This window comes from Oreochromis aureus, linkage group 16 (assembly GCF_013358895.1).
Source record: "Oreochromis aureus strain Israel breed Guangdong linkage group 16, ZZ_aureus, whole genome shotgun sequence".
NCBI lineage: Eukaryota > Metazoa > Chordata > Actinopteri > Cichliformes > Cichlidae > Oreochromis > Oreochromis aureus.
This window is the reverse complement of record NC_052957.1, coordinates 22,143,078-22,167,517: the sequence shown is the minus strand read 5'-3', so window position 1 is coordinate 22,167,517 and position 24,440 is coordinate 22,143,078. Positions and strand designations below refer to the sequence as shown.

The following is a 24,440-nucleotide window of genomic DNA, read 5'->3' as shown; positions in this document are numbered from 1 at the left end:
CATACCTTTGCATTCTCATGTAATAAGCAAGCACTACACACATATTCCTAAATCATAACAGCCTCCATCGGTGCCCGTGCAGAATATTCAGTGGTGTATGTTGCATGAAGCTCTCCAACTTTGATGAATAAAAGACCAGAGAGATCTTCTTCCTAATCATGTTATATTTACTGTATGCTGAAGAGCAAACAGAACAGAGGGAGAAAAGTGCAACCCCGGGCCCGACCACTCAAAAAAACAGCCCAGAATCAGTGTTTATTACTTTCATAGTGAAAGAAAAGAAAAAGTGTTTAAAGATCCACATTTTCACAGGGAAATGTTTGCTGAATGATTTATTCAAACCCTCGCTTGTAGAGAGAAGAATATTTGTTTAACAAGCAGCTGCAGTTCGTGTGAGGATGGCCTTTTTAAAGAGCACACTTTTCACTACTGGATTGATTGAATGCTTCCTTATGTGGGATGTATGAGTGTGTGTATTTGTTTTGTTTTTTTCTGCATTGTGATTTACTGAGTTCACGAAGCAGATGCAGAACCGGCATCATATCGCGTCTCCCTAAATGCTTTTCTTTGCAGTTCTGCACACTCTTCCACACGCCTTCGTCTCGTGGCATCTGGGGCGTCTCACTGGGATAACATGTTACATAATTAGCACCAAATTAACACTCAATTAGAGAACCCGTGTTGAGAGGGTGGGGACAGACTATCTTCAGAGAGTTTCAAAATCACATCAGAGCCACCACCACCTGGCCTACTGAGAACGCACTATATGCCACATGAATATAAAACTACAATATCCTAAATATATCCTAACTATTTAAACAGCTATGCTGCAATATTCAGCGACATCAGGTGGTTAGAAGGGCGGGGGTGGTGTACTTTGCACACTTGCGCAAGTCTCTAGCTTGGGGATACTGGGATTAATATTCTGTTGTTGAATCTTTGTGTTTTACTTTGTTTTCACTCACTAATTTCTTGTGTGCACCAACTTTTCACTTTTGTATTAAGCTGTAAGTACAAAATACTGCTTAAAGAGAAGAAGATCAAGGTTTGGGTTAGAATACATGAACCCTGCATGCTGAAATATAATGCTTATCTCGTGCATTTAAATGTGGCGCAAAGTGGTCCTTTACAAGCTGTATGTGACAAAATGGGAATGACAGACCCGCTCTCACTACTACTAAGCAAACCCTCTGCATATCAGAGTGGCTAACGGCTTTGACAAAACCGTAGTGTTTGATGACCTGGAATGGAAATGGGCCGGTATGAGTAGGATGTATTTTATGCTGTTTCAGCAAAAATCTTTGATTCATAAACTGAGCCACTTCAAACCAGGTACATTATGATACTTTTGCTCCCCGGTGACAATCCTCCCACTGTCTGGAAGGCCATTCTAGCATATATTGTAGGGAAATTCACTGACATGTTAGCGCCCTAAGCTAAAGCATCTCACCTCTGGGTCTTCCAGGCTGTAAAAACTGCCATATGTGATCAGCCAGTGTCTTCCTTTCATCCACCTGTCATCACTTGTTTGTGTTTGCAACTTCAACGCCTTCACATTGTGGCACACATCCACATTCAGTGCTTGCATCATGATATTGCTTCAGCACTATATTGTTTTATAATAGGTAGCCTCAAGAACATTCATAAACTTCACAAAGAGGGCCTGCCTGGGTTTTGAACCCAGGACCAGCTTGCTGTGAGGCAAAACGCAGCAGGCCTTGAGCCACAGTACTTGTACTTGAATGTTCATGCAGATTTTTTTCTTTGCACAGCCCACACAAGTCCAACAACCTGCCCCTCTATGTTCTGTATAGTAGTAAACTTTGCTCCTTCACTCTTCTACCTCCCTCTTCATCTTCTCCTCTGTAGTAAACTCACACAGCTCTCACCAGCCCTCACTTTATACAAACATGAATAGAGTCTCAGGCACCCACACACACACATTCACGCCTCTGTTGGGGTGGGGTTCTTTATTTCATTAACAGCCGCTTGCACGCCAAAATTCATTATGCCAACCTTCTGTTCTCGTGCACCCAAGCATGCCAGCTAACGTGCGGAACAAATTTCTCTCTCCCCACCTCACCCTTCCTCCCTCACTCTTGCTAATAAGTATGTTTAGGATGTGATTCACCTGCATCAAAGGCTCCCTGTGAAGAGGCCCGCTTTGTATCACTGGTCCATGATTAGTCATTACTGTCAAATCCTCAGTGTTCCCCTCTGTTGCTATGCTTTGAAGGTGGGCATATTCAAAATGCAAATAATGCAGCTATCGATATCTCATGTCGCCTCATTTTTAGGGAATGTGATGTCGATGGTGCTTCTCTAGGAGACGTCACTGTATGGAGTGGCTGCCAGATTATTCCCTTTTATCAAAGCTGAATAATTTGTTGTCTTTGACACAAGAGTTTTGTGAATTATATATACAAAAAAGGAGGGTAATTTGGCTTTTAATATTTTTCGATGAGGTAAGATGAAAAGCCCTAAAAATGTGGTCTTAAAATCTGTATTTATGTACTATAATAATGCCTAAATAAACACTGATAAAAGTTCTGAAAGCCTCAGTATTAAAGACAATATTCAGTAAGTGTTTAGCTCAAAATCCCAACATGTGCTTCTGAATGACTGGTTGTGTTTTGAAGAGAACAAACCTTTTGCCTTGGGACTTCATATGCCACCATTAAATCTTTGTATATATGTATATATAGTTTGTATAAAGTGTTGCATTCACCAATAGATTTTTCCTTTTTTGCATTTGAACATCAGAGAATCATTTATCCCCAAAAAACTGCCAACCATCCTCCTTTTTATACATTTGCCAGTTTCACCAACAGTTTTGCCTTTGTAAGTGAGGGTGGCACCTTGGTTCCAGCTATGCTGTAACAAGTTATTCTGAGTGGACAAAAAAGGTCCTTTAATCTCGAAGTAAAGCCGTACGAGGCTATAGAATTAAACAGCTAAACGCAATTGCCACTCGTGTTTTAAATCTTCAGAGCTTTTGCTTGCTAATAAATGCATTTGTTGAAGGACTGCAGAGATGAGTAGCTCTTCAAACATGCTTGCAGTCTCCTTTGCTCACATGTCAAGCACACGACTCCCATTTGCGCGCATATTTTTCCTTCTCTTGTTCTACTTTCTGCTTAACAGTATGCCTTGTTGAGCTTCTGCTAACGTTACCCTCTTTGCACAAATATATTGTCCCAGATTTTTAGCACTGTGGTGTTGGTAATGGTGTGTGCATGAGTTTTTGTTCGATTGTAATTGATGGTTGATTTGTGGTCACAGAGCATCAGACATCCTGCAGGGAACATGTCAGGTCTTTAAAAGCAGAGAAAAAGACTCCAGCTTGCAACCATTTAACCTCCAGGGAGGGCAAAGCACTCAATCAGCACTTCTACCTTTATTAGCTTTGAATTCAGTGTAAAAATGCTAACAGGAGGGTGACTCTTGATCTAGTGCATGTATGCACTTGGTTGTTTGTATGCGTTTGTGAATGCATGTAGTGTTTGACATTTGCATTAGCCATTACTTACCTTGAGACTTACCTTTTATGAGCAGCAACAACAGCAGCCTTAGCATGATAATCGCACACTGTGGAATTCAGTTGGGTTCTATGAAAGAGTGTGGAAAGGAACATCAGTCATGCATGCAACAAAATAAAAAAAATGCCTTATGCAAACCAGCATTATGATGCAGCCTAAGAGGCGAGCTGTAACACTACTGTACTACCTTCCTTCAGTGGGGCAAAACCTTAAATGGGACTTTTTAATGCTTTTTTCTGACTCCATATATTTATTTGTGTACTCTGAATTATGCAAAGCTAGTACAAAGTCTAAAATAATCCCTATATATTTATACTGGGCCTTAGTGCAGGCCCTTAGTTCATCATTTGTCTGAAACCAAGTGTTTTAGCTCCTCTAGCTTTAAGTCTATTTTTTGTGAGGACCAGATTATGACAAAATAAAGAAAAGCATTTAGATCCATCAATTGGCTTATAAAGAGTTGTTGGAGATGTTTAATATGACTGTCCACCTTTGTGATATTTTATATATGACAGAAAATAAGGAAAGCCATAAAAGGTCAGGAAACTAACAGTATTATTTACAGTGTGTTTGCTGGTGTCTGTTATGAAGTTATGAATTCTCACTGGTCGTAAAATATAACTGAAATCTTCTGATGACACACATCATGCTTTCTTTCAGCTGCTACATGCTGTTTTATCCAGCCAATTTTAGAAAATATAACAATAAACCTCACGATGAATGATACATCCTTTTTATTTCTTGGAATAAAAATGTTGTTTTTGTGGGGAAAAAAATCACAACAGAATGTTACATAGTTTGGCTTTAATTGCAAAAGATCAAGAGCACAGCTTGCGAGATTTCATTAGAGATACAAAGGCTGGGAGTAGGGCTCAATATCACAAATTTTGATCCTAGCTTTCTAATTGGAATTTTCAGTGATGTTCACATAACAGTCTCAGTCATTTTAGCCTTGTTTGTGTTCGGTTACTGAAGACTGCAAAGTGGACTAAATTAAAGACACCTTTTCCAAGTCTCATTAAGGTTACCACACCACTGTTTTAAACAGTTCTACAGTAAAATTCTGTAATTTTTCAGTTCAGATGTTTTGTTTTGGAATAACAAATAGACTTGTTGCCTCAAAAGTGACCTAATTCAACCCTGATTCAGAGTACTGAAACATTATGTAGAGCACTGAGTGCAGAAGACTGCTCAGACGTTTTTATGAATGGAAGTTCAAGAACAGTGACCCTGTGCCATAATTCATCCAAATAGCACGCCAAAATGACAGCGTGCAACAGATGTCATTGTACCAATAATATTCTAAGGGCGAAACTATAAAGACAGTCATCAACTGCCGTAAAGCCACATGGCTTATTAAAACACATTAAATGATATTATTAAAAATAGTGATAGAATATTTCTTTAAAGTAACTTAACAGTTTGTTTTTTCCACTTCATAAATACTGTACTTTTATGAGAAATAGTTTCCTTTATAAAAGATACTACCATATCAACAAACATTAGATTAGGTTTTATAACTTTGTTTACTGCAAAGTATACTCTTTTCACATGGAAAAGAATGATATGCAATTAAAAAATAAAGTATTTTATGTACAGGAAACACAACCTGGAAATGGTATTGACTTTTGGCACAGTTGCCTCTCCGATTCCTGGTCTCACAACCGTGGTGCCATAATGAGAAATTAGGAGTCAGGGCCACAAAGGAAGTGCAGAACGAAGTAATGGATTCAGTCCAGATGGTCACCAGTGCAGGCAGGACAGCAGGAGCTCTGTTAACACATTTCAACACTACTACAAACAGGCGCACAGCTAAAACTGTAACACTACCAACAATAAAGCTATAGATCCATTCTGGTGTTTACGTAGCCATATGCATCTCCTAATAATGCCATTAATGACAGAACTTCATTAACAAATTTTAGAGTCTGCATGCCTTTTGGCAGATTTTCTGATTGTAAATTAAAACTGTGGGCAGATGTTGAGGCAGTCACAGCTGTTAAGTTCATCATTAACATTTGCTCCTTTAACAACTGCTCAAAGCACTAAAAACATATAAAGCGATGCCTGTAAAGAAATGTGCATTCGATTATTGTCTAAACAGCCACTGGTGGCCATGCTTCCAATGTCAAGGAGCAGATGAATGCAGTGATGTAGGCCTTTCTGTTCACTCTAGGATCAGCAGAGTCTAATGGCTTCCCATCAATTCCTCCTGTCTAGGGAAGTGTGTGTCATGACTCCTGTAACTACTTCTGACAAGAGTGATGAAGCACTTGTTAAAGTTGTAAGATTGTGCTGGAGTTGAAAACCTATAGATATAAATCTATGTAGAGGGAGATGGTTAGAGACATTGAGTGAGTGGCAGACAGACAAGCGAATGAGTGAAAAGGAAAGACATAAAAATCACCTGTGGATGTAGACATGACAAACAAGAGAGTGGGGGGGGGTAATGATCCCATATGTCTTAGAAGACTAGGCGAGAAGACCTTTATTGGGCTTTTTGAATAAGGGGAAGCAAGCAAATGCATGATTTGCACTGTATTATATGAGTGTTTTTATTTGTGTCAGCTGATGAAACATAACTCAGAAACATGTGTCATGGTAATGATCGGCGCTCTCCAGTCGGAGTGTTTGTGTAACAGTATGTGTGTTTACTGTATAAATGCCAAGCCACTGTGAGTTTTCAGCTTTTGTCTGTGTGTCCATGTTAATATATGTTCAGCCGTATTGAAAGTGCATCTATGTGCGCATCTTGTGCTTGTGAACACAGACGAAACTAATGAAGCTCTAATTAGAATCTGGCACAGCCACTCCACAGTGACTCAAACATCATGGAGAGGGAGTTTGTGCAGCATTAGAGGAGCCACTCATCCTCCAGCCTATGTGTTTTATTCTCTTACTTCTGCTTCGTCCAGTTAGGCTTTCATTTGTTTTGTTTTTCTGTGGCAGTTTCAATTGTGTGTCCTGCTAGTAAACACGAAGTAAGTGTAGAAGACCTCTTTGCAGAAGCAAACAAAACTATATAGCCTCCACATTACTTACATTAAACACAGATGTCAGATGACATTAACATCAATGCTAGATTGGAAATACAAAGACTAAAAATGACCAGAAGTGCATGCATTTTTGCACATGCACAGAACATACTGTAGGTATGAAGTGCAGATCAGGCAGTGACATATGAGCACGTTGGCAGTCTTGATTGTCCTGTAAACAAACTTGCAGCACATGCATCATAGAAGTCAGTCAGTCACTCTACCATATACCAAAGGTGCTATGTTGCAGTGGCACCTGGAGACTGTGGAGGTCATTTGAGAACTGATTGTCATATTCAAGACAGCAGTTCGAATAATTTGAACTTTGTGAAATGGTGCATTATTGTGCTGGAAACAGTCATCAGTAGATGGGTACACTGTGGTCAATAAACGGATGGACTAGATCAAAAACAATACTCAGGTAGGCTGTGGAGTTTAAATGATTCTTAATTGGTATAAATGAGCCCAAACTCTGCCAAGAAAACAGCACCACTAGTCTATCAGCCTGCACTGTTGATACAAGGCAGGATGGATGTTTTCATGTTGTTTATGTCAAATTAAGACCCTACCATCCAAATGTCACAGCAGGAAATGAAACTCGTCAGACCAGGCAGCATTTTTTCCAGTCAGTATTTTCATCCATATCTACATGCCTAAATGCATTGAGTTACTGCCATGTGATTAGCTGACAAACACTAGATAGTTGAGGAGGTACTATATATCTAGTTGCTTTTGGAGGGGACTTATTGCAACAACCCATGCTATCATTCCTCTTAGGAGGACTGTTCCTTTAAGTCAGTTTTACTTCGGCAAACATCTCTTGGCGTGTAGGTGTTACATTTTGAAACCTCTCTGCAGTTGAATAGAAAAAAGAAAGAAGACAGATGTGTGGTAAGAATCATCAGTTCTATCAACAAAGTATTCAGTATTCCATGGGAATAGTACCTTGGCATATTTTGGGATATTGCTCTGCTGCTGTTCTGTGTGTCAAGCAATTTTTCAGAGACATAGTTCTTTTAAGTTGTGTGGTGTGCAGAGTCAAAAGAATCTGAGAGCCTGGCAAGTTGTCTCTCTCTCCCCTTCCAGCTGCTCAGCTTCTCTCCCCTTTGTCCGCATGTACTCATCAGCTAGTCTAACATCATCACCTGTTTCCACCTAAGCAGAATCCATTTTGCATGCCTGCCCTATCAAGAAAGAGCAGGATGCTGATAAATAGTTGAGCGCTTGGAGAGAGATGTAAAAATCACTTATTCCTCTGAGACAATTGGTTCTGCTGACAAACACTTCTGTCAGGATGAATAACAATGTGGACTTTCATCAAAGGGACACTCTCAAATAAACATATGGACAGGTTGAAATTAAATATTCATGTTTTTGATTTGAGTGGCTGCTTTCTACTCATCTCCGCTTGTCTTTTCTTATCACTTGAACAGTGTGTGAACAACAAACATGCAACTTTAATATGCCAAGTCTATGGCAAACTACATCATCGGGGTGCTGTGCACACACCATTTTAAATTATATCTTGACAGTAACCCGTGAATTTACGGCAGCTGTGACAATAGGAAATCAACTGGCATTAGTTAAGAAAAATGTTGCTTTTGGTTGGAAAGTAAATTGAAACTTGGTTCTAAAAAAATACGACCAGCTCACAAAAACCCGTGGAGACAAACCAGTCTGAGGAGCAGCAATAAGTCAAGGTAAACTCTACACAGAAGAGTTATGGAACACACCCTTTGAGCCGTTCACCCACACTAATTAGGCACTCGTTCCGATAAACTCCAAATAAATGAACAGTCATGCTTAACAGTATATATACTATAACAGTTTCAAATATGCTTCTCTGAAACTTTTACACTCTTAAAGGAAATTACAATAAGGCCAGCTGCTGAAATGTCCTGGCCTTTCATTTTTAAAACGGACACTGTGAAGAGAATAGTTTTTTATTAATATAATAGGCTTTTGTCTTGGCACAGACTGTTAGTAAATCTGGCCTGGCTGTAGACATGTCCTTCTTTTGAATATAATGAAACCAGATGGCCAGATGACCAGCCTGCTGGTGTCCCAGTCAGAAATAGCAGCTATTTAGCGTTACAGCTAAGCTGATGAAGAGGCCCTTAATGTTTATATCTCATCATGGAGTCACCTGCATGGGCCGTTCATCACTAGCAGACAAAAGGTCCACTCCTGTGAGTAAGAGCGATACATTTGATGAGTGTAGTTTCAAATAAAATAGTGCCTACAAGAAACTGCCAACAAAAAGGTTTTTTTATGTTTGTTTCTTTTTTCGTTATGAGTATCATTTATATTATTTTAGTGCATTGAGCACTACAAGTTTCCATTATACTCAAAGGATGGCAACATCTCAGCAAATGTCTTTAAAACTGGGCATCTAGCACTAAAAAATTTAGATGGCTAAGTCCTCTTTTTCTTTCATCTGCTCCTTTTAGAGGTTTTCACAACAGTGGACTGTCTGCCTCCATCTGACCCTATTCCTAACATCCTCCTCTGTAACACCAACCCTATGCATGTCCTTTACTACACCTCTCTAATCTTGTCTGTGGCCTTCTGCTTTTACTCCTGCCTGGCAGCTCTGTGTTCAGCACCCTTTGTCCAATATATCTACTTTAACTCTTCAGCACATGTCCAAACCATCTCAGCCTTGCTTCTCTAGCTGGCTCCAAAGTTCTCGACCTGAGCGTCAGTCTGACATTCCAGTTTCTAAATGTTTCTATTCTGGCCACTCCCAGTGAAAATCTTAACATCTTCAGCTCTGCCTCCTGTCTTTTTATTTTTGCCACAAATTTAGATGACTAAATAGTACTGCAAGAAGCTTCTTTCAGCACAGCTGATAGCTCTACATATTTGATTTGGCAGATTTTTACACCAGATGCCCTTCCTGACGCAACCCCAAAGGTGTTTGTCTCTCCTCCTGGTCTCAAACAGGGCACCTTTCATATGTTAGGGAAATGTGTAAAGCACTATACTATGGAGCCACCATAACTGATGTAACAGGCAAGAATAAAATTAAACAAATGAAAACATGAGGGTCGTGTCCGTTTAAGCAAAGTTTAATGAAAATGCAGGACTGCTGAATGGTTCCAAATAACCTCTTCACCTTAAATTAACTGACCACAAAACCACATGAATATTTTTTTATGTTATTACATGTTATTACACAACATTTTCAGTCACTTATTATGTACCAACTGTAAAAAATGTGTACTTTCTCAACTGAACAGTTTTCAGTTAAATATAAGATTTAAATGATTTGCAAATGAATTAAATTATGTGTATATTTATATGTAATGCGACCTCGCAATTTTTTTTTGAAGCAGGGTGCTATGCAGTAATTGTGCACATTTGTGGCTGTGTTAAAATACACAGATTAGGGGCAACAGTAGATTCTGGGAGCTGCCGAGTATGCCGTGGAGATGGGTCAAAGGGAGTTGATGAAGCAGATGGCAGCGAGGCGACCCTGCAGGCTGCCTGTCTGTTCCTCTGTTACTTCATGTAAATCTCAGGTCTATATGTGTCGTCGCAGGTAGCCTGTTGGCACTACCAATGTGTTTACACACCTGGACAGACCTGAGGTTGGTGTACTGCGTGGCAAAAACGCATCCTTCCATTGGGATTTTGCTCTGTGCATGCTGCTTGTAATGTGCCAGGACTGTGTTAATCCTGTCCCTCAGGTGTATATCCACCTGCACTGGCCCTCCCCTGCAGTTGACTGGGTTAGCCTTGTCCTTCTGCTCTAACAGAATAACAGAATGGATACCAGACCACTAGGGTTTCCCTCTGAATCACCCACAGAGATCGCCACTGATTAGAAGCTAATCCTCTGTCACTGCCTACTAGGAGAAGCTGCCGGATGTTTTGATGGTCAGTATCTGTCTTGGCTGACAATGTTTCATCTCTCTCTCTTTGTGTTGTCACATGTCTCCCTTGTTGAATCCCTCCTCTGCCTATCTGCATAAGCTCCACACAGGTGTATTTTGTACATTTTGCTCTGTCATTTAATAAAAATGGCTCCTTTATCACAGGTCACCCACTGGGTTTTGTTATCTGAGGCTAGCAGGAAGGTGTATGTACCATTTGAGGTACATAGGCAGTTGTGTGTGCATGTGCGTGTGTTTCTGTGTGTTAATTAGTGCGTGCTTAGGTTGCATAATGGCAGACGTATGCGCTGACTTGCAATATTGAATACATAAACACTGTCTGTGAGCCGCGCACTAATAGAAGAACAGTACAGTGTACTCTTACCCATTGGGAAACGTTAAAGTTCACACTGATATCATCCAAGATACACTGCACGGGCACACAGGTCTTATACATGCTGCGGGGAGAGGCAGAGGTACAGGCACAAGCTGAGTTGAGTGCAGAGGAGCTAAGAAAAGAACTGACAAGGCTTGCTGAAAGGGTAAAAAGAGTGGGGTGGGGGCCAATTGTGGGACAGTGACAAATGGATGAAAAGATGACAGTGGGGGAAGAAAGGGCCACGCTCCTTAGTGAGGTGGAATAAAGGAAAATAACGCCGTGCTACAGCGACAGAGGTTAAGAGCGCAGAAGATCAGACAGAGATGAAAAGAGCAGGAATGTGAGCTGAGAGGGGGGCACAAAGCAGACTATGCTAAGCAACACCCACATAGATTTCTGGTGTGTTGATACTTCATCAGCAGTACTGCATGACTGAAACCAGCATCTTGGCAGTCTCTTCATCAAGTGTGACTTCTTTCTACCCTCTTTATTTTCGCCATCTCCTACTTTCACCTCTTCCGCTCAATTCTCCTCGATCTTGGTGTTGTCATTCTTTGTTTTTCTTCATCTTTGTCCCTTTCTACTTCATACCTGATAAAGGTTTCAACAACAGTTCAGCAGAAACGTATTAAGTAAGCACAGGCATGCACACGCACTTTTTATGTGCCCTCCATTTTATTCATACTCATTTAAACTTTTCATATCACAGAAGCACTTGCATAACTCTATACTAACTTTTCTTGCTAGTAGTAGTTGCCTGTCCTCTTTACCAGTAAGTTCAAATAAACATGAGTGCGTTGAAGGGCACACTTGCATGGGTTTTACAGAAGAGCATGGATAAAGTTTGCACACAAACAAAATTCCCTCCTCCTGTATTCACTGTGGTCAGTTTATTAGGATTTACCTTGTTGCCTTCGTTGTATAACTCAATGTTTCATTTAAAGATTATCAAAATGGATCGAACTCTGCCTTGTTAGTCTTTGCTCCAAGTCCAAGTTAGTTTGACACAGAGCATCTGTGTAGCGCTGAAACAGTCATATCTCAAACTGTAACACAGCAGAGTTCGGCACACCATATGTGTCACACATCCCTAAGGAACGTGTGGAAAGTGGATTGGGCAGGCTGCACACGTGTGTGTGTGTGTTTGGTGGTATTTTATTTTTGTGCACATGCAAGTGAGAGGTGGGAAAGAGTGACTGCATTTGTTGCACTAGTTTTGCCCGTACAGTACCTGCTTTATCAGTGTAATTACTTCTGCTTAATTTAATTAGATCTACAAACGAAGTAAGTGTTGTCAGTTCAACAGTGAAGCAAGTCCCGTTCAAAATGTTTCTTTCTATGTGGTTCAAGAATTTGAAGATGAATTATGTTTTTTCTGTATCTGAGAACTTACATTTATAAACACAAGAATTTTATTGAGTGTTCTCCTTTTTTTCCTGCTCTGTCACACACAAGGGAGACAATTAAACATTGTGGTTACCTCTGACTCTCTTCTCCCCTCACCTTAGCATCTTCACTTTCTGCTCACTGTTTGTTCTGCAAACAATAGGCCAATAAAAATCCTCCTCGTTCATTTCAAGTACTCTTCATATTCCCTGAATGCTTAACTGTATCTCTTAGTGTGAAACACACATTATTCTATCAGCCTCCATAAATCCTGTGCTGAGAGAATGAAAAGACAAAGTCTTAATTAGGGTGCTCTTTAAATAGTAGATAAAGTTTGAGGGAAAACAATATGATATTGTGTGGAGGTGGATACTTGAGACTTGCTGAGCATCCTTTTTTTACTCAAGAAGGTGCTTTAGTTAAGTGATGTTAAGTAAAAAAAACCTGATGAAGTGTGTGAGTAGCTCTCCTGCACAAGGAGTTAATGGGAAGATCATTGAAATAAGGAACAGCTTCTATAAGGGGCCACAGATCTGTGGCCACACACATGAGTATACATGTGTAACCCACTACGCATAAACACACCTGCTGAGAGAGCAGAGAGGAGGTGAAACTAGAAATCAGCAATGCATTTTTTAAGCAATACTGTACCTAATAGGTAATAAATCGCTGAATGTAGTTTCTAATGGCTCGTATATTCTTCAAACAAGCAGGGAACTGACAGGCGGGCACTTTTAATTTGCTCTTTCTTCTTATTTAACAAAGATATGGATTATTGAGGCCTCGCAGCTGGAGCCCTGCTTTGAACAGCTTGGTCACTGCCATGTTGCATCATCACATTGTCTCTCTTAGAGAGCTGCTTAGTCAGAAAAGCTCGACTGCCTACTTGGCCACAAGAGGCCAATTGTTTTCACTTTTTGCGATGATAGCCATTTGACTGTGCCAGTGACAATGATGTAGGAACCTGTCTGGCCTTATTTGCTGGACAGAATGCGCACTCCTGTTGCTTTGATGTTGAAGTATTTCAGCTTTGCCAGAGGCAGGGCTTTTAGAGAGCACAACACTGGTGCACAGCGGGGGAGCATGAAGTGGTTTTGGATGCTTTTATTAGCTTCCTCTGGATGACACAGACAAGCTCCCCATACAGCTTCTCTCATGTGGGAAATGGTCAGATCAGGAAGTGAATTCTGTATACTCTGAGGTGACTTTATAAGAGAGTCATACACACTGGTTATTGCACCATTAGGAATGAAATGAAACTGGCTCAAAGGTGACCACACTGCAGAGGAAGGTCAATGGTAATATATAGTGATCTCCTGCAGTACCATATAGGATTCTGCCAGCTGTAGCGGAGAACTGAGACTTCTCTAGTGAAGCTTAGCAGTGTTGGGAGACTCACAGGGACTTCATATTTTTCAAGCCTCTTTCCTTCAGTTTTTTTTTGCTTTTCTTCTTCAGCGTGACTGCCTTTGTTGGTTAAAACTAAAACCTTTGGGAGCTAATTTTGTTAAACCGAAGGAGAACGCCGGGCTCTGCTCGCAACTTTGCGTGCGCGAGAGCGCGTCCATGCACGGACACGCTCTAACAAAGTCTTTTCGTGTTCGTGAATGTCCGTGGCTACGCCTGCACAAGCACGTGCGCCCGTGTAAAGCATATGGCAGTCATTTGTACATTGATTTCTTCTCATTTTCACCTTTGCTACTAATGTGCCAACAGCATATTTTTTCTTACAAATGGGACAGAACAGAAAAAGCCCAGTGATCCAAGAATCTCAGCTCCATCTGTAATTCGTTAATTTGCTGTTTGCCTACAGTCAGTCACCCAGAATAATCCATCTGGAAAGTCCAGTGAGCTTTTCTACCACCAAGCACAAATGGGATTGTGGATGACTGATCACAAAGCTTACATCCACAAAGTCCTGTGCTACGTTAATATATTCACATGTAGGCCACCACACACTGACACACAAAGGTTGATTCAGTCCTCTTCAGTAGAGCTTAATACTTGCTTGCAGGTATGCAGTCTGACTATCTAGTGTTAAAGGAACTAAAACACAAATCCAGCAATGTTTTTAATTACTTTGCATATTAGACACTACATCATACATTTTCACACAGTCATTTTTGTAAATCGCACATTACAAGTTGTAAAGTATACACAAACTAAATGGACCACAATGCTAGTGTCGTGTTGTTGAAAAGTTTTATTACAGATGCTTTGTGTCTCCTCCGAAAATTAATTCAGCCTGATTTGCTGCTGAGAACAGACAACCTTTCTGCCCTGGGACATCAATGTTTTATAGTGACTCATCGATTTCAGAGAGTAAAACTTGCACAGGCATACCGGGCGAGCCATTCAGGTCCCCTAAAGACACAAATTCACCCTGGAGACACTTGCTCTGCTCATACACAAACAGGCCATTTAACGTTTTATGTAAACTTAAAAGAAGTTCCTCTCAGAGTGTGATTCTGTGGGGCAGCTGTGGCTCGAAAGGTGAAGAGAGATGTGCAGTAGCTTTAGGATTGATAGTGTGGTCTCAAATTTCTCCTTCCTACATGTTTAAGTGTCTTTTAGTGAAAAGAAAAACATTTGTTCTCATTGGGTGGACGTGGCTATGGTGTTTTTTGGGAAAGTTGACTGAAAATTTTTCTTCTTAACAAAATTACGTTTCAATAAGTGTATTACTGAAGGTATAGTATGGCCTATTTGATTTGAGTGCGTAGCATATAATTCATTTGCATGTGTGATACTTCATTGTTTTGTGAATGCGCCAGATCAAAAGAATCCTGCAAGCACGCCGAAGCGCCACATGGTGATTTTGGGCTTCTACACTTAACAATCTGCAACCACCACAAACCATTATAGTACAAATCTGACCAAAAGTTTGCCCATTTGTTCTTGGACCAGGAGTTATTTTTCATTTGGATTATTTTTCAAGTGGATTTTCAAGTAGCAGATGTGCATACTTAGGTTGAAATCCAAGCTTATTGTAACCTTGAAATTAACCAAAAAAATAAACCCTTTTTTATATAACAAATACATAAATCATCTGATTCTTTTGTCATGATGCTCACACAATCTGTCATTGCATTAACAACCCATCGCTTAATGTATTTGCATGTTTAATTACCTTTTATAGCTTTGATTGCTTGATTTCATACGTTTCCTTTTTACTGGCAAACAGAGACTCTTTCCTTTGTTTGCTCCCTCTCTTCCATATTTTAAATGGTGTCCCCCCCTCCCAACCCATGATAATTGATGTATTTCCCATGAAGGAATGGTAATTAAGATAATGAGATTTTCAGAACCAAGTGTAGCATGCCAAAATGAAGAGGGAGGGGGGGCACGTTTCATATCTTTTTTATTTTAGCTTTCTACATTTTCCCTCTTTTGTCTTACCAGCATTACCTCTCTGTCTACAGTCCTTACCACATCTGCTTTCCCTTTTGTCTCCCATACACAGCTCGTCCTCATTTGTTTGCCCAGTGTATAATTAGCTATAGGATCACCCATTGTGTAATTATGTATAGCAGTTTGATATGTAATTAAAACTGTATCAGTATCCAGTGTAATTTGTGCTGTGTGATTACCTATTAACAGTGCAAACAGTCGTGCCTAAAAGCCCGTGACCGCCCCTCTCACAGATGTCAATGTGCTTTTCTGTCAGTATTTACGTATCAGCAGGTGTTATAGCTGAGCAAAAAATAAATACAAAATCAGAACAAAATAGAGCCGATGTTTACATTTTGGTCTTTGTATGATCACATGAGTAGTTCTTTCAGTAACTGCTGAACATGTTAACACAAAGCTTTACTTCAGTACTTCAGTCTTGCCCAACAATTTAGTCAATGCAGCAACATTATGTTGCTCCCAAAAACAGAATAGGGCTTTCAAACAGCTTGCTGGAAACCTCATCATAAGACTAAAAAAAGAAGTCAAGTGTGCACACTCTAAGGAAACATCTTAATGAATACACATCACTACAGCTTTACAAATTCACAGCGAAATAATTAGGAATGCCTGAAAAGCTGCTGGTAGTTGGAGGTATTATGTTGATTTTTTTTTTTTCATCTGATTTAGAAAATGAAGAATTCTCTTTAGTTCATTTGATTGTACAAAATATGCTTGATTTGGCTCTGCATCTGTGTGCAGAGTTGTTTAATATGGTCAAACATTGTGTTTTTCTGTCTGACTTACTGCAAAATGTAATACATGAATGAATACAATTAGATCACTGCCCATGGAGATTTACAATATAGACCAATCAGCCACAATATTACAACAACATACCTATCAGTAAGGATGTCCTGTGGGACACAATCCAGTTTAGCCCAGAGATGGTTAATCAAGTTGGCATCTTGAGGCTTTTGAGGTCAGGTCATCATCTTAGGCTCTTTGTCATGTACCTTGCACAATTCCTAAGCAATTTATTTTACTGTGGGCATGGTGTTTTGCTGTTTGAGTCCACTGCACTCATAATATAACACTGTTCTTAGGTGTGCTTGGTCTGCGACAGCATGTACTTAAGCGGTACATGTCAGAAAAGTCTCCACATGAATATCAAGACCGAAGGTTTCCCACAGAACATGGAGTTGCAATGAGGAGAACAATGTTATCAGTTTCACCTGTCAGTTTTAATGTTGTGGCCGATCATGTATATCAAACCTTTTTATTCCAGATAACCGCATTTTTATCATTAGCATCAGGAATAATATAAACCCAGTAGAGCTCTGCACTCATCTCACTACAGAAAAAGAAATGTTAGAGTCTGGGATGATATCAAACATGTCATGCTTGCTAGCAGAGAAACGTGGGTTATAATGCGCTTAATATGCCACCGTTTTTTTCTCATGATGTAATGCCACAGCAACAACTAAATGTGTCAGAGTTGTGACTGGATTACCAACCACACAGAACTTTCATTTGTCAAAATTAGGATGGAAAGAATGTGTCCAAAACTTGAGAGTGTCCGTTTTCTCTACAGGGGAGCACAAACAGAAAGGTAGTTACACAACTGCTAAAGAATTGTTGCATGTAAGTTTAAAAGTAGCTGGTCACAGATTAGCATTTGCTGTGGCCTTAATGCAAGAATTTTCTGCACATTCCAAGTAAATTACATTTAATGTAAGGTGTGACTCAATACATAATTTATGATTTGACTCACACTACATGCATTAAATAAAGCAGAATGGTGGCTTAGCATATTGTGTAAAATGGTAGAGTCCAAGTATCTCACATCCAGGATGCACAAAAGGTGGAAACTCCAGGTTTAAGAATGTGACCATATTTAATTACAGTAAACTAGCAAATCTCAAACACTGAAAAATATATTGGCACCTATTCCTAAATAGTAACACATACTGTGCCATGAACTTGGAGATTTGTGAACTTCCTAACCTGTCTTCCTTCTCTCCCTGAGCCTGTTTCTGCCAGAGGTTTCTTCCTGTTAAAAGGGAGTTCTTCCTTCCCACTGTCACCAAAGTGCTTGCTCATAGGGGGTCATATGATTGTTGGGTTTTCTCTGTATGTATTATTGTGGGTTTACCTTACCTTGAGGTGCTGAGGTGCTGTATAAATAAAATTGAATTGACTTGAACTTTACAGAAAGAATAGTTGTAGCATAGGAGAATGCTTACGAAGGTAAATGTGTATTGTCCCATACTGGAGGAGTAAGCGTCAAAGTAACCATAACTACAATGAAAAATTCCCTTCATTGTGCAATTGCCAATGACCTTTAAAGTTGTGAATTTAAACATTTTTTTAACCAAGTACAAAACATCAAACTGTGTTTACTGGGCATCTCAGCATAATGACAGTTGGCATTTATATTTATAGGCATTTCTTTAGCTTTCCCCACTCCTTCATTGTGACACTTTAAAAAAACACTAAAGAGAAACGAGAAGACACAAATGAGACAAAGTGACACATGTTCTGACATACCCAAGAAAAAGGCTTTACACAGTACAAAGTATATACGATATAAAATATTGTCAGAGAAGAGGGTTCTTGGTGTGCTGCTTTATCACCTGTGCTTCCACTACAACATGGACATCACTGAGCCAAGCTGTGAAGAACTGTGATTCCAGTGTTGAATACAGTCTTTTCTATTTTATGTTCTTAAGAAAAATTGGTCATTCCTGCATTTTCCTTACAGATCAAGTCTTTTGACGCTAACAAGCTACACTGCTATGCCTGTGTGAAGTTGCGTATCAGAGTTTGTGATGCAGCTATTGATGCTAACTGGACTTTTTGACATCTGTGTTTACTTACTTTGCAGTGGATCTTAGGCAGGTTAGCACATAGCTGCTTCGGTAAAGGTCAAAGAGTAGCCGTTTACCTGTCAAATTAAATATTCATTTTAGGTCACACCAATGAACACATTATTCTGTGGAGGTGCTTAAGGTACCTATATATCCCTTCTTGAGTTCCAGGGTTGTATTGAGGCACAAACATATATAGCTGAAAGATTGTAGTTTATTCATTTTAATAATATCTGGGCAGCTGATCAACCAACTGTCAGTCTATCCTGAACAAATTAATCATTGGATTGTGGTTTTTCTGATATCTATCTATCATGCATACAGATTAAATTGTGAAATGTTCTAGGCTATGTAGTCATTCCATTATGATGAGTTAAACAATATAAATGAAGCCCAAGGTCGATAAGCACTTAAAAGCAATGTGGCCACAAAAAAGCAAAGAGTGAAGAAGAATGGGGGTTAATATACAAAATGGAATGGGCATGTATTTAATAAAAATATAAAATAAATATTAAAAAAATAAATGAATAAAAAACCAGATGATAAATCTCTGTAATGGCATGGCATACAACTAAATTTTCAACATTCAGAAGTACCAAAAAGTGGATTATGTTCATCTGGACGTAGCGTTTATAGTGTTTGTCCCACTGAAAACTACAGAAGTACTTCATTAAAAAGTTATTTGTCTGTATTTCTGCTTTATCCAAAAATGAATCATCCCTTTTTTTTTCCTTTTCAGCTCCTTTGACGGACAAGCCACCAAAGATCCTGTTCCCCTCGGAAAACAAGATTAGCAATATGGAGCTTCAGCTCGGTAAGACCTTTGTGGGATTTCTTCCCTCTGCACTCAGTGTTATCTGTGTCATTTTTAAATGAAAGCAAATGGATAACTGTACCAATCCCGCCCAGCACACCTACAGGCACTGATCGCAGATTGATGATGGTTCTCTCTCGCTGGGAAAACAGCAAAACAGAAAAAAAAACTGTAAAAGTGTTTGCCATATATGCAAATAGTCGCCACTAATGTCCCTTAGGCTGTTTTGTCAACAATGGAGAGCCCATATGCTGCCAGAGATCCATACACTGGCTTGCCGCATGGAGACGCAGCCACTTTCTGTTGCCGTTGTTTGTCTTCTTTGACGTGGGGTCACGATGGACCAAGCGTGTGCGCGTGTGTGCACGAGGGAGTATGGTTTGGGTTGTTTGTTTGTTTGTTTTTTTCTACAGCAGCATATTGCTTGATTTCTGGGCACAGTCCGTTGTCCACATGGTGCTTGCCGCTCTATGAATGGCTAATGTGTCTGTCATGCTGAAGCCGGTCAGACAAGACGGAGGGGTCTGAAAAGCAGAAAAGGATTGGAAGAGTATTTGACAGAAAGACAGGGTGAGGACAAAGACAAAGAGTTGCAATGATTCATTGAGTGCTTGCCTTTTGTCTTCCATCTGATGCTACTGGAATGCAGGTAGTTAATTTAAAAATGCCTCCACGGTTGGCTGATCAAGAGTGAAAAATTGCTGCTGTTGATAAACTGACAGGCACAGCCTCACATGTCAGCCTACTCACACCCATGCATGAACAGGTTGCACAATGTTGGCCCTTCAGCTATTTGTCTCATTTGTCTCTATCTTGATTCCAGTGAGATTGTGAGGAAAGACTTCACCCTCAGAAGTGACTCACTCATATTTATAGCCTCACGTCAGTTCCTTCTTGCATTTGCTGTGTGAGTACTGTACAGTGTGTGTGTGTGTGTGTGTGTGTTTGTGTGTGGGTGTGTGAGAGAGAGAGACTTTGAAAGAAAATCCTTTAAAAGAAGAATGGTGTAAATTATTGGATAACAGATTGAAATATCATGATTTTAGGCTCTGCTATGCCTTAAGCTAGAAAAGATCTGGGTCCTTACTCCTATTTTATGATTCATCTCTTTGGTAATCCTTCTATGGCTGGTAAATACATGCACCCATACCTCTTGTCTGAAATGCAGTGCAACTTTAATGTCACAGTCACACTGGAGAAAATGGTGGTTGGAGACAGTAGTGTGACGAAACTTAGCTCAATGAACATGAGATCTCGTTCCTTTTGTAATTGTTGCTTTGAAGACCAGGGTCACTGTAGTCTGCAACCACTAACAGTCAGTTACCACCTTTTAGAGCAACTTTGTTGATGGGAAGCACTTTGAGGCAACTTTTGTTGTGATTCTGTGCTATGTAAATAAAATTGAATTGAATTGAAACACTAAAAAGCCAATACGATGAAGACAGTCTGCTTACAGTTTGCGAATGAATGGGCTCAAGTTAGTAATTGACCCCATTCAGTTGTTAGTAATTACATACAATCTGTTTGCAATGATACTGAAATTAACTGTGATAAATTGTCAAAAATTGCAAATCTGCCCCTGACATTCAGGGGGCAGCACGGTGGTTAGGACTGTTGCCCCACAGCAAGAAGGTCCTGAGTTCTCTAATGTCTGCACGGGTTCTCTCCGGGTACTCCCGGTCCAAACACATGCAATTATTTGGGTTAGCTTCATTGGTCATTCGAATTTGGCTCTAGGTGTAAGTGTAAACGTAAAATATCTCTGTGTAAACCCTGCAACAGTTTGGCAACCTGTCCAGAGTGTACCCTTTGGCAGCCGGGATAGGCTGAAGCCCCCGGGTGACCCCTGAATTGGATAATTGGAAGAAATGGATGGACTTTTAGAGCACAGCCAGAACCTCATGAACTTGACATAACAATTCAGAATTTCCTCTGCAAAGAGTGCAGGAATATAATTTAACTGCAAAGTCACAAAGGCACTCTGAAAGCTTGCTTTTATCTAGTTATCATAACTAAGTAAAAGCAAGGTTGCTCAGCTAGTTGTAAACTAACTCTAATCTATCTAGATGCACAAAATAAGGGGGAATTACTTTTAATAACATGGTAACCAAAGGTTTGGTACATCTACAAATAAATGAAAGTATAAATAGGGAACACTGTGAGATATCTAAGCAAGACAGAGAAAAAAAATAACAATTAAGTCTAGTGTCTTGCAGTAAGACCCCACAGACTCCCAGAGGAGTATCTAAAACAGAGAGACACTGATGTAAATATTTTACAGTCTGGCTCCATTTTGTGTGCAGAATAGTTGTCTCTCCCTCTAGACGAGAGTTTCTCTTTTATTTAGTTTTATTTATTTATTCTCTTCTTCCTTAATATTTGTTGAGCCATGCCCTAAGCAGCTTTATGGGGCATTGTGGCAGATTTATGGTAGCTAGAACGTGCACAGAAAGAGGCCGGTCTCTTATGGCAAGCGCGAAATAGAGAGGGAGAGGAAAAAAGACACAGGAGCCAGTGGAGGCCGGTGGATGGGCAGTAAAACCGGAGCTGTAAGCAGAGAGATAAATCTGCAACACTGCCGGGAAACACAGACCAACTTTATCTCCTCTGCTGTTGCAACCAGTGCAGATCTTAGACATCCTACATCCCAGCTAGCTTTACACGGCGCACACACTGGCAGGCATAAATAAAACACATATGTTACATAAACTCTCACAGAAGACCTGCAGCAGAGGTGTTCTGGAAAGTCTAAGAAGATGAATGTGAGAAACTCAGGCCTCAGAATCATCATAGGCAAGTGGGGACTCAGAGACAAGACAGGATGGTTGAGAGGGAATACACACGCGGGATTAGAAACTGTTTTCGTCCAAAGGGGGTTTTGTCAGAGCGTGCCTTCCCCTTCTCTCTTCAGGTTCCCTCTTCCTGGATGTTTCTGCCACTACATCCCTTTCTGCTGATGGACCGAAATCCCACAGCTACAGATTCTGTCACTCAGGACTACATACATTAAGCCCCAATTCTACCACCAAATGTGTGTGTGTGTGTGTGTGCGTGTGTGTGTGTTGCTCACAGATTCACAAATCTCTTCTTTAGGGCATCAGGAATCCTCAGGGATATGTGACTGTGCATCTGCTGAAAGCCGGCCTGCACTGCATCAGAAACATTACTTTTGGACAACTTGACATTTTCAGTCTGTGTATAATGTTGGATTTTTACCATTAGCCACACAGCTATTCTTTTGCCAGATTTACTACTGTCCCCCAGTGGTGAGTTGGTGAAGTCCACTCCCAGTTCTTCCAGAATTAGGAGGATGATTCATTACATTAATGGGTTTAAATCTGTGTAGGTGCTGGGGTTGGTGAGAGGGAAATGCACAAAATACATATAATCACAGTACAGTAATATGACACATTACACATAGCCTAGCAGAAACACACACACACAGACTCACATGCAGGATTGGTGTTGACTCCCTTGGGATGATTTGTCATGGAGTTCAGAGGGTGGGGGTTAAAGATTCAGCTCACGCTTAGACAGCACTTCAGTGAGAGCATTTTTCTGTCTCCCCAGCTCACCCTCTTCATCGCAATACGTACAAACATGCACTTGCAAATATTCAAACAACCCGGCACTACTTGAGGTGGATAGGTCACACACACGCTTGCAGCGCAGACCTCTGCAACCGTGGGATAATTGTAACTGATAGAGGATTTTACTATCCCCCAAAGCCAGCAGATGGGTGCACTCTTGTGGAAAGGAATTAGAATCCATTATTTCAGAGAGCAGGAACCAAGAGCAGAGGATGGGCAGCAAGAGGGAGAAGGCTCTTCTACCTACTTCATTTAAACAGAGACGAGTCTACACACATGCACGCACATCCATGCACCTGTACGTGTGCGCACATCTTCTCACGCTGTACACCCTCAGGGGTGTTTAGAGCTGTAATAGACTGACACTCAAAATGCTGACGTTCCCAATTTAGCAAGTAATTCAGCAGTGCAATTTTGAAAAGCTCAAAGAAAAAGCCAGCGTGGATGTTCAGCTTCTTTCGTGACCTTTTGGAAACAGCTGGTTATGTTTAGTTTGAATGCACTGACTGAAAGAGATACATCATGTTTTGTTGTTGTGAGCCGAGAAAGAACTGAGGGTAAATATTAATCTTGAAAACCCATGTTAGCTCGTTGTAATGCTGTTGACGTGGCCATAAAACACATGATCTGGCATTCAGCTAGCTTGCACTTGTAATACTGAATTGTGATTATACAGGTTACCCTTCCAGATGCCACTAGTTCAACAAACAGCACCACTATTCATACATTTCATAGCTGCGTACCCAATTTAGGGTCATGGAGAGCTGGAGCCCATCCAAGCTGTCATGTGGCAAGAGGTGGGTATGGTTTGAACAGGTTGCAAGGCTACTGCAGGTCTCCATCGCAGGTCCCGCATTTTAATTTATGTACCAAAAGCCAAAGCACACCTCTCCACTTTAGCCCAGAGGGTGCAGTGTCTGCAATTTTTTCCAAGAATTTAATATTTTGGTCAGGCCACAAGACAATTATCCACTTCAGTTCAGTCCATCTTGTAATGAGGTGGGCCCAGCAGAAATAAAGTTGTGTTTTCTGGATCTCTCAAGCTTAAATGATTTGCTCATCATTCCATGTATACATTTTACACATTTTACACAGTATCCTTAATCTTTTGGGTTGTAAAGCAAACAATGAAGTCATCAGAAATGTGACCAATTTCCAAAGGCAGTATATACTGCCAAAAAAAACAAAAAACAAGGAAAATCCCATATTGGGTCTTGATAGATTAAATATTCATGTTCCTCTATCCATAACAACAGATAGAGGGAACCAAAATTTATCAAACCTTTCAGGGCTAGATTGAACACTCAAAGTTAAAATGATGTTCCGTAAAAAATGTTAGTTTTTTCTTTAATGTCTTTATATATAAAACATAACATATAGCATCCTTTTCTTCCGAGTTCATGCTTTATCTCATCCGTGTTCTGCTCACCTCTCCCTTCCGTCTATGTCTATTTCTACATCTTTTCATCCATTACATCTCTTCTGTCCTCGCGGCCTCACCTGTTGACCTCTGCTTGCTCGGAGATTTGAGGATTGTACAGAACTCCACATTAGTGAGG

The 24,440-nt window shown here is 40.2% G+C and overlaps 1 protein-coding gene across 3 annotated transcripts in view; it reads left to right on the top strand.

The window, feature by feature from the left end:
- The window catches only part of il1rapl1a (interleukin 1 receptor accessory protein-like 1a), a 162,075-nt gene that overhangs the window by 92,304 nt on the left and 45,331 nt on the right, over positions 1–24,440 (top strand). For all 3 annotated transcript variants that reach the window (XM_039600539.1, XM_039600541.1, XM_039600540.1), the window contains exon 6: positions 19,217–19,291. In XM_039600539.1, coding sequence (XP_039456473.1) covers positions 19,217–19,291 — 75 coding nt within the window. The remainder of the gene's footprint in view (positions 1–19,216; positions 19,292–24,440) is intronic.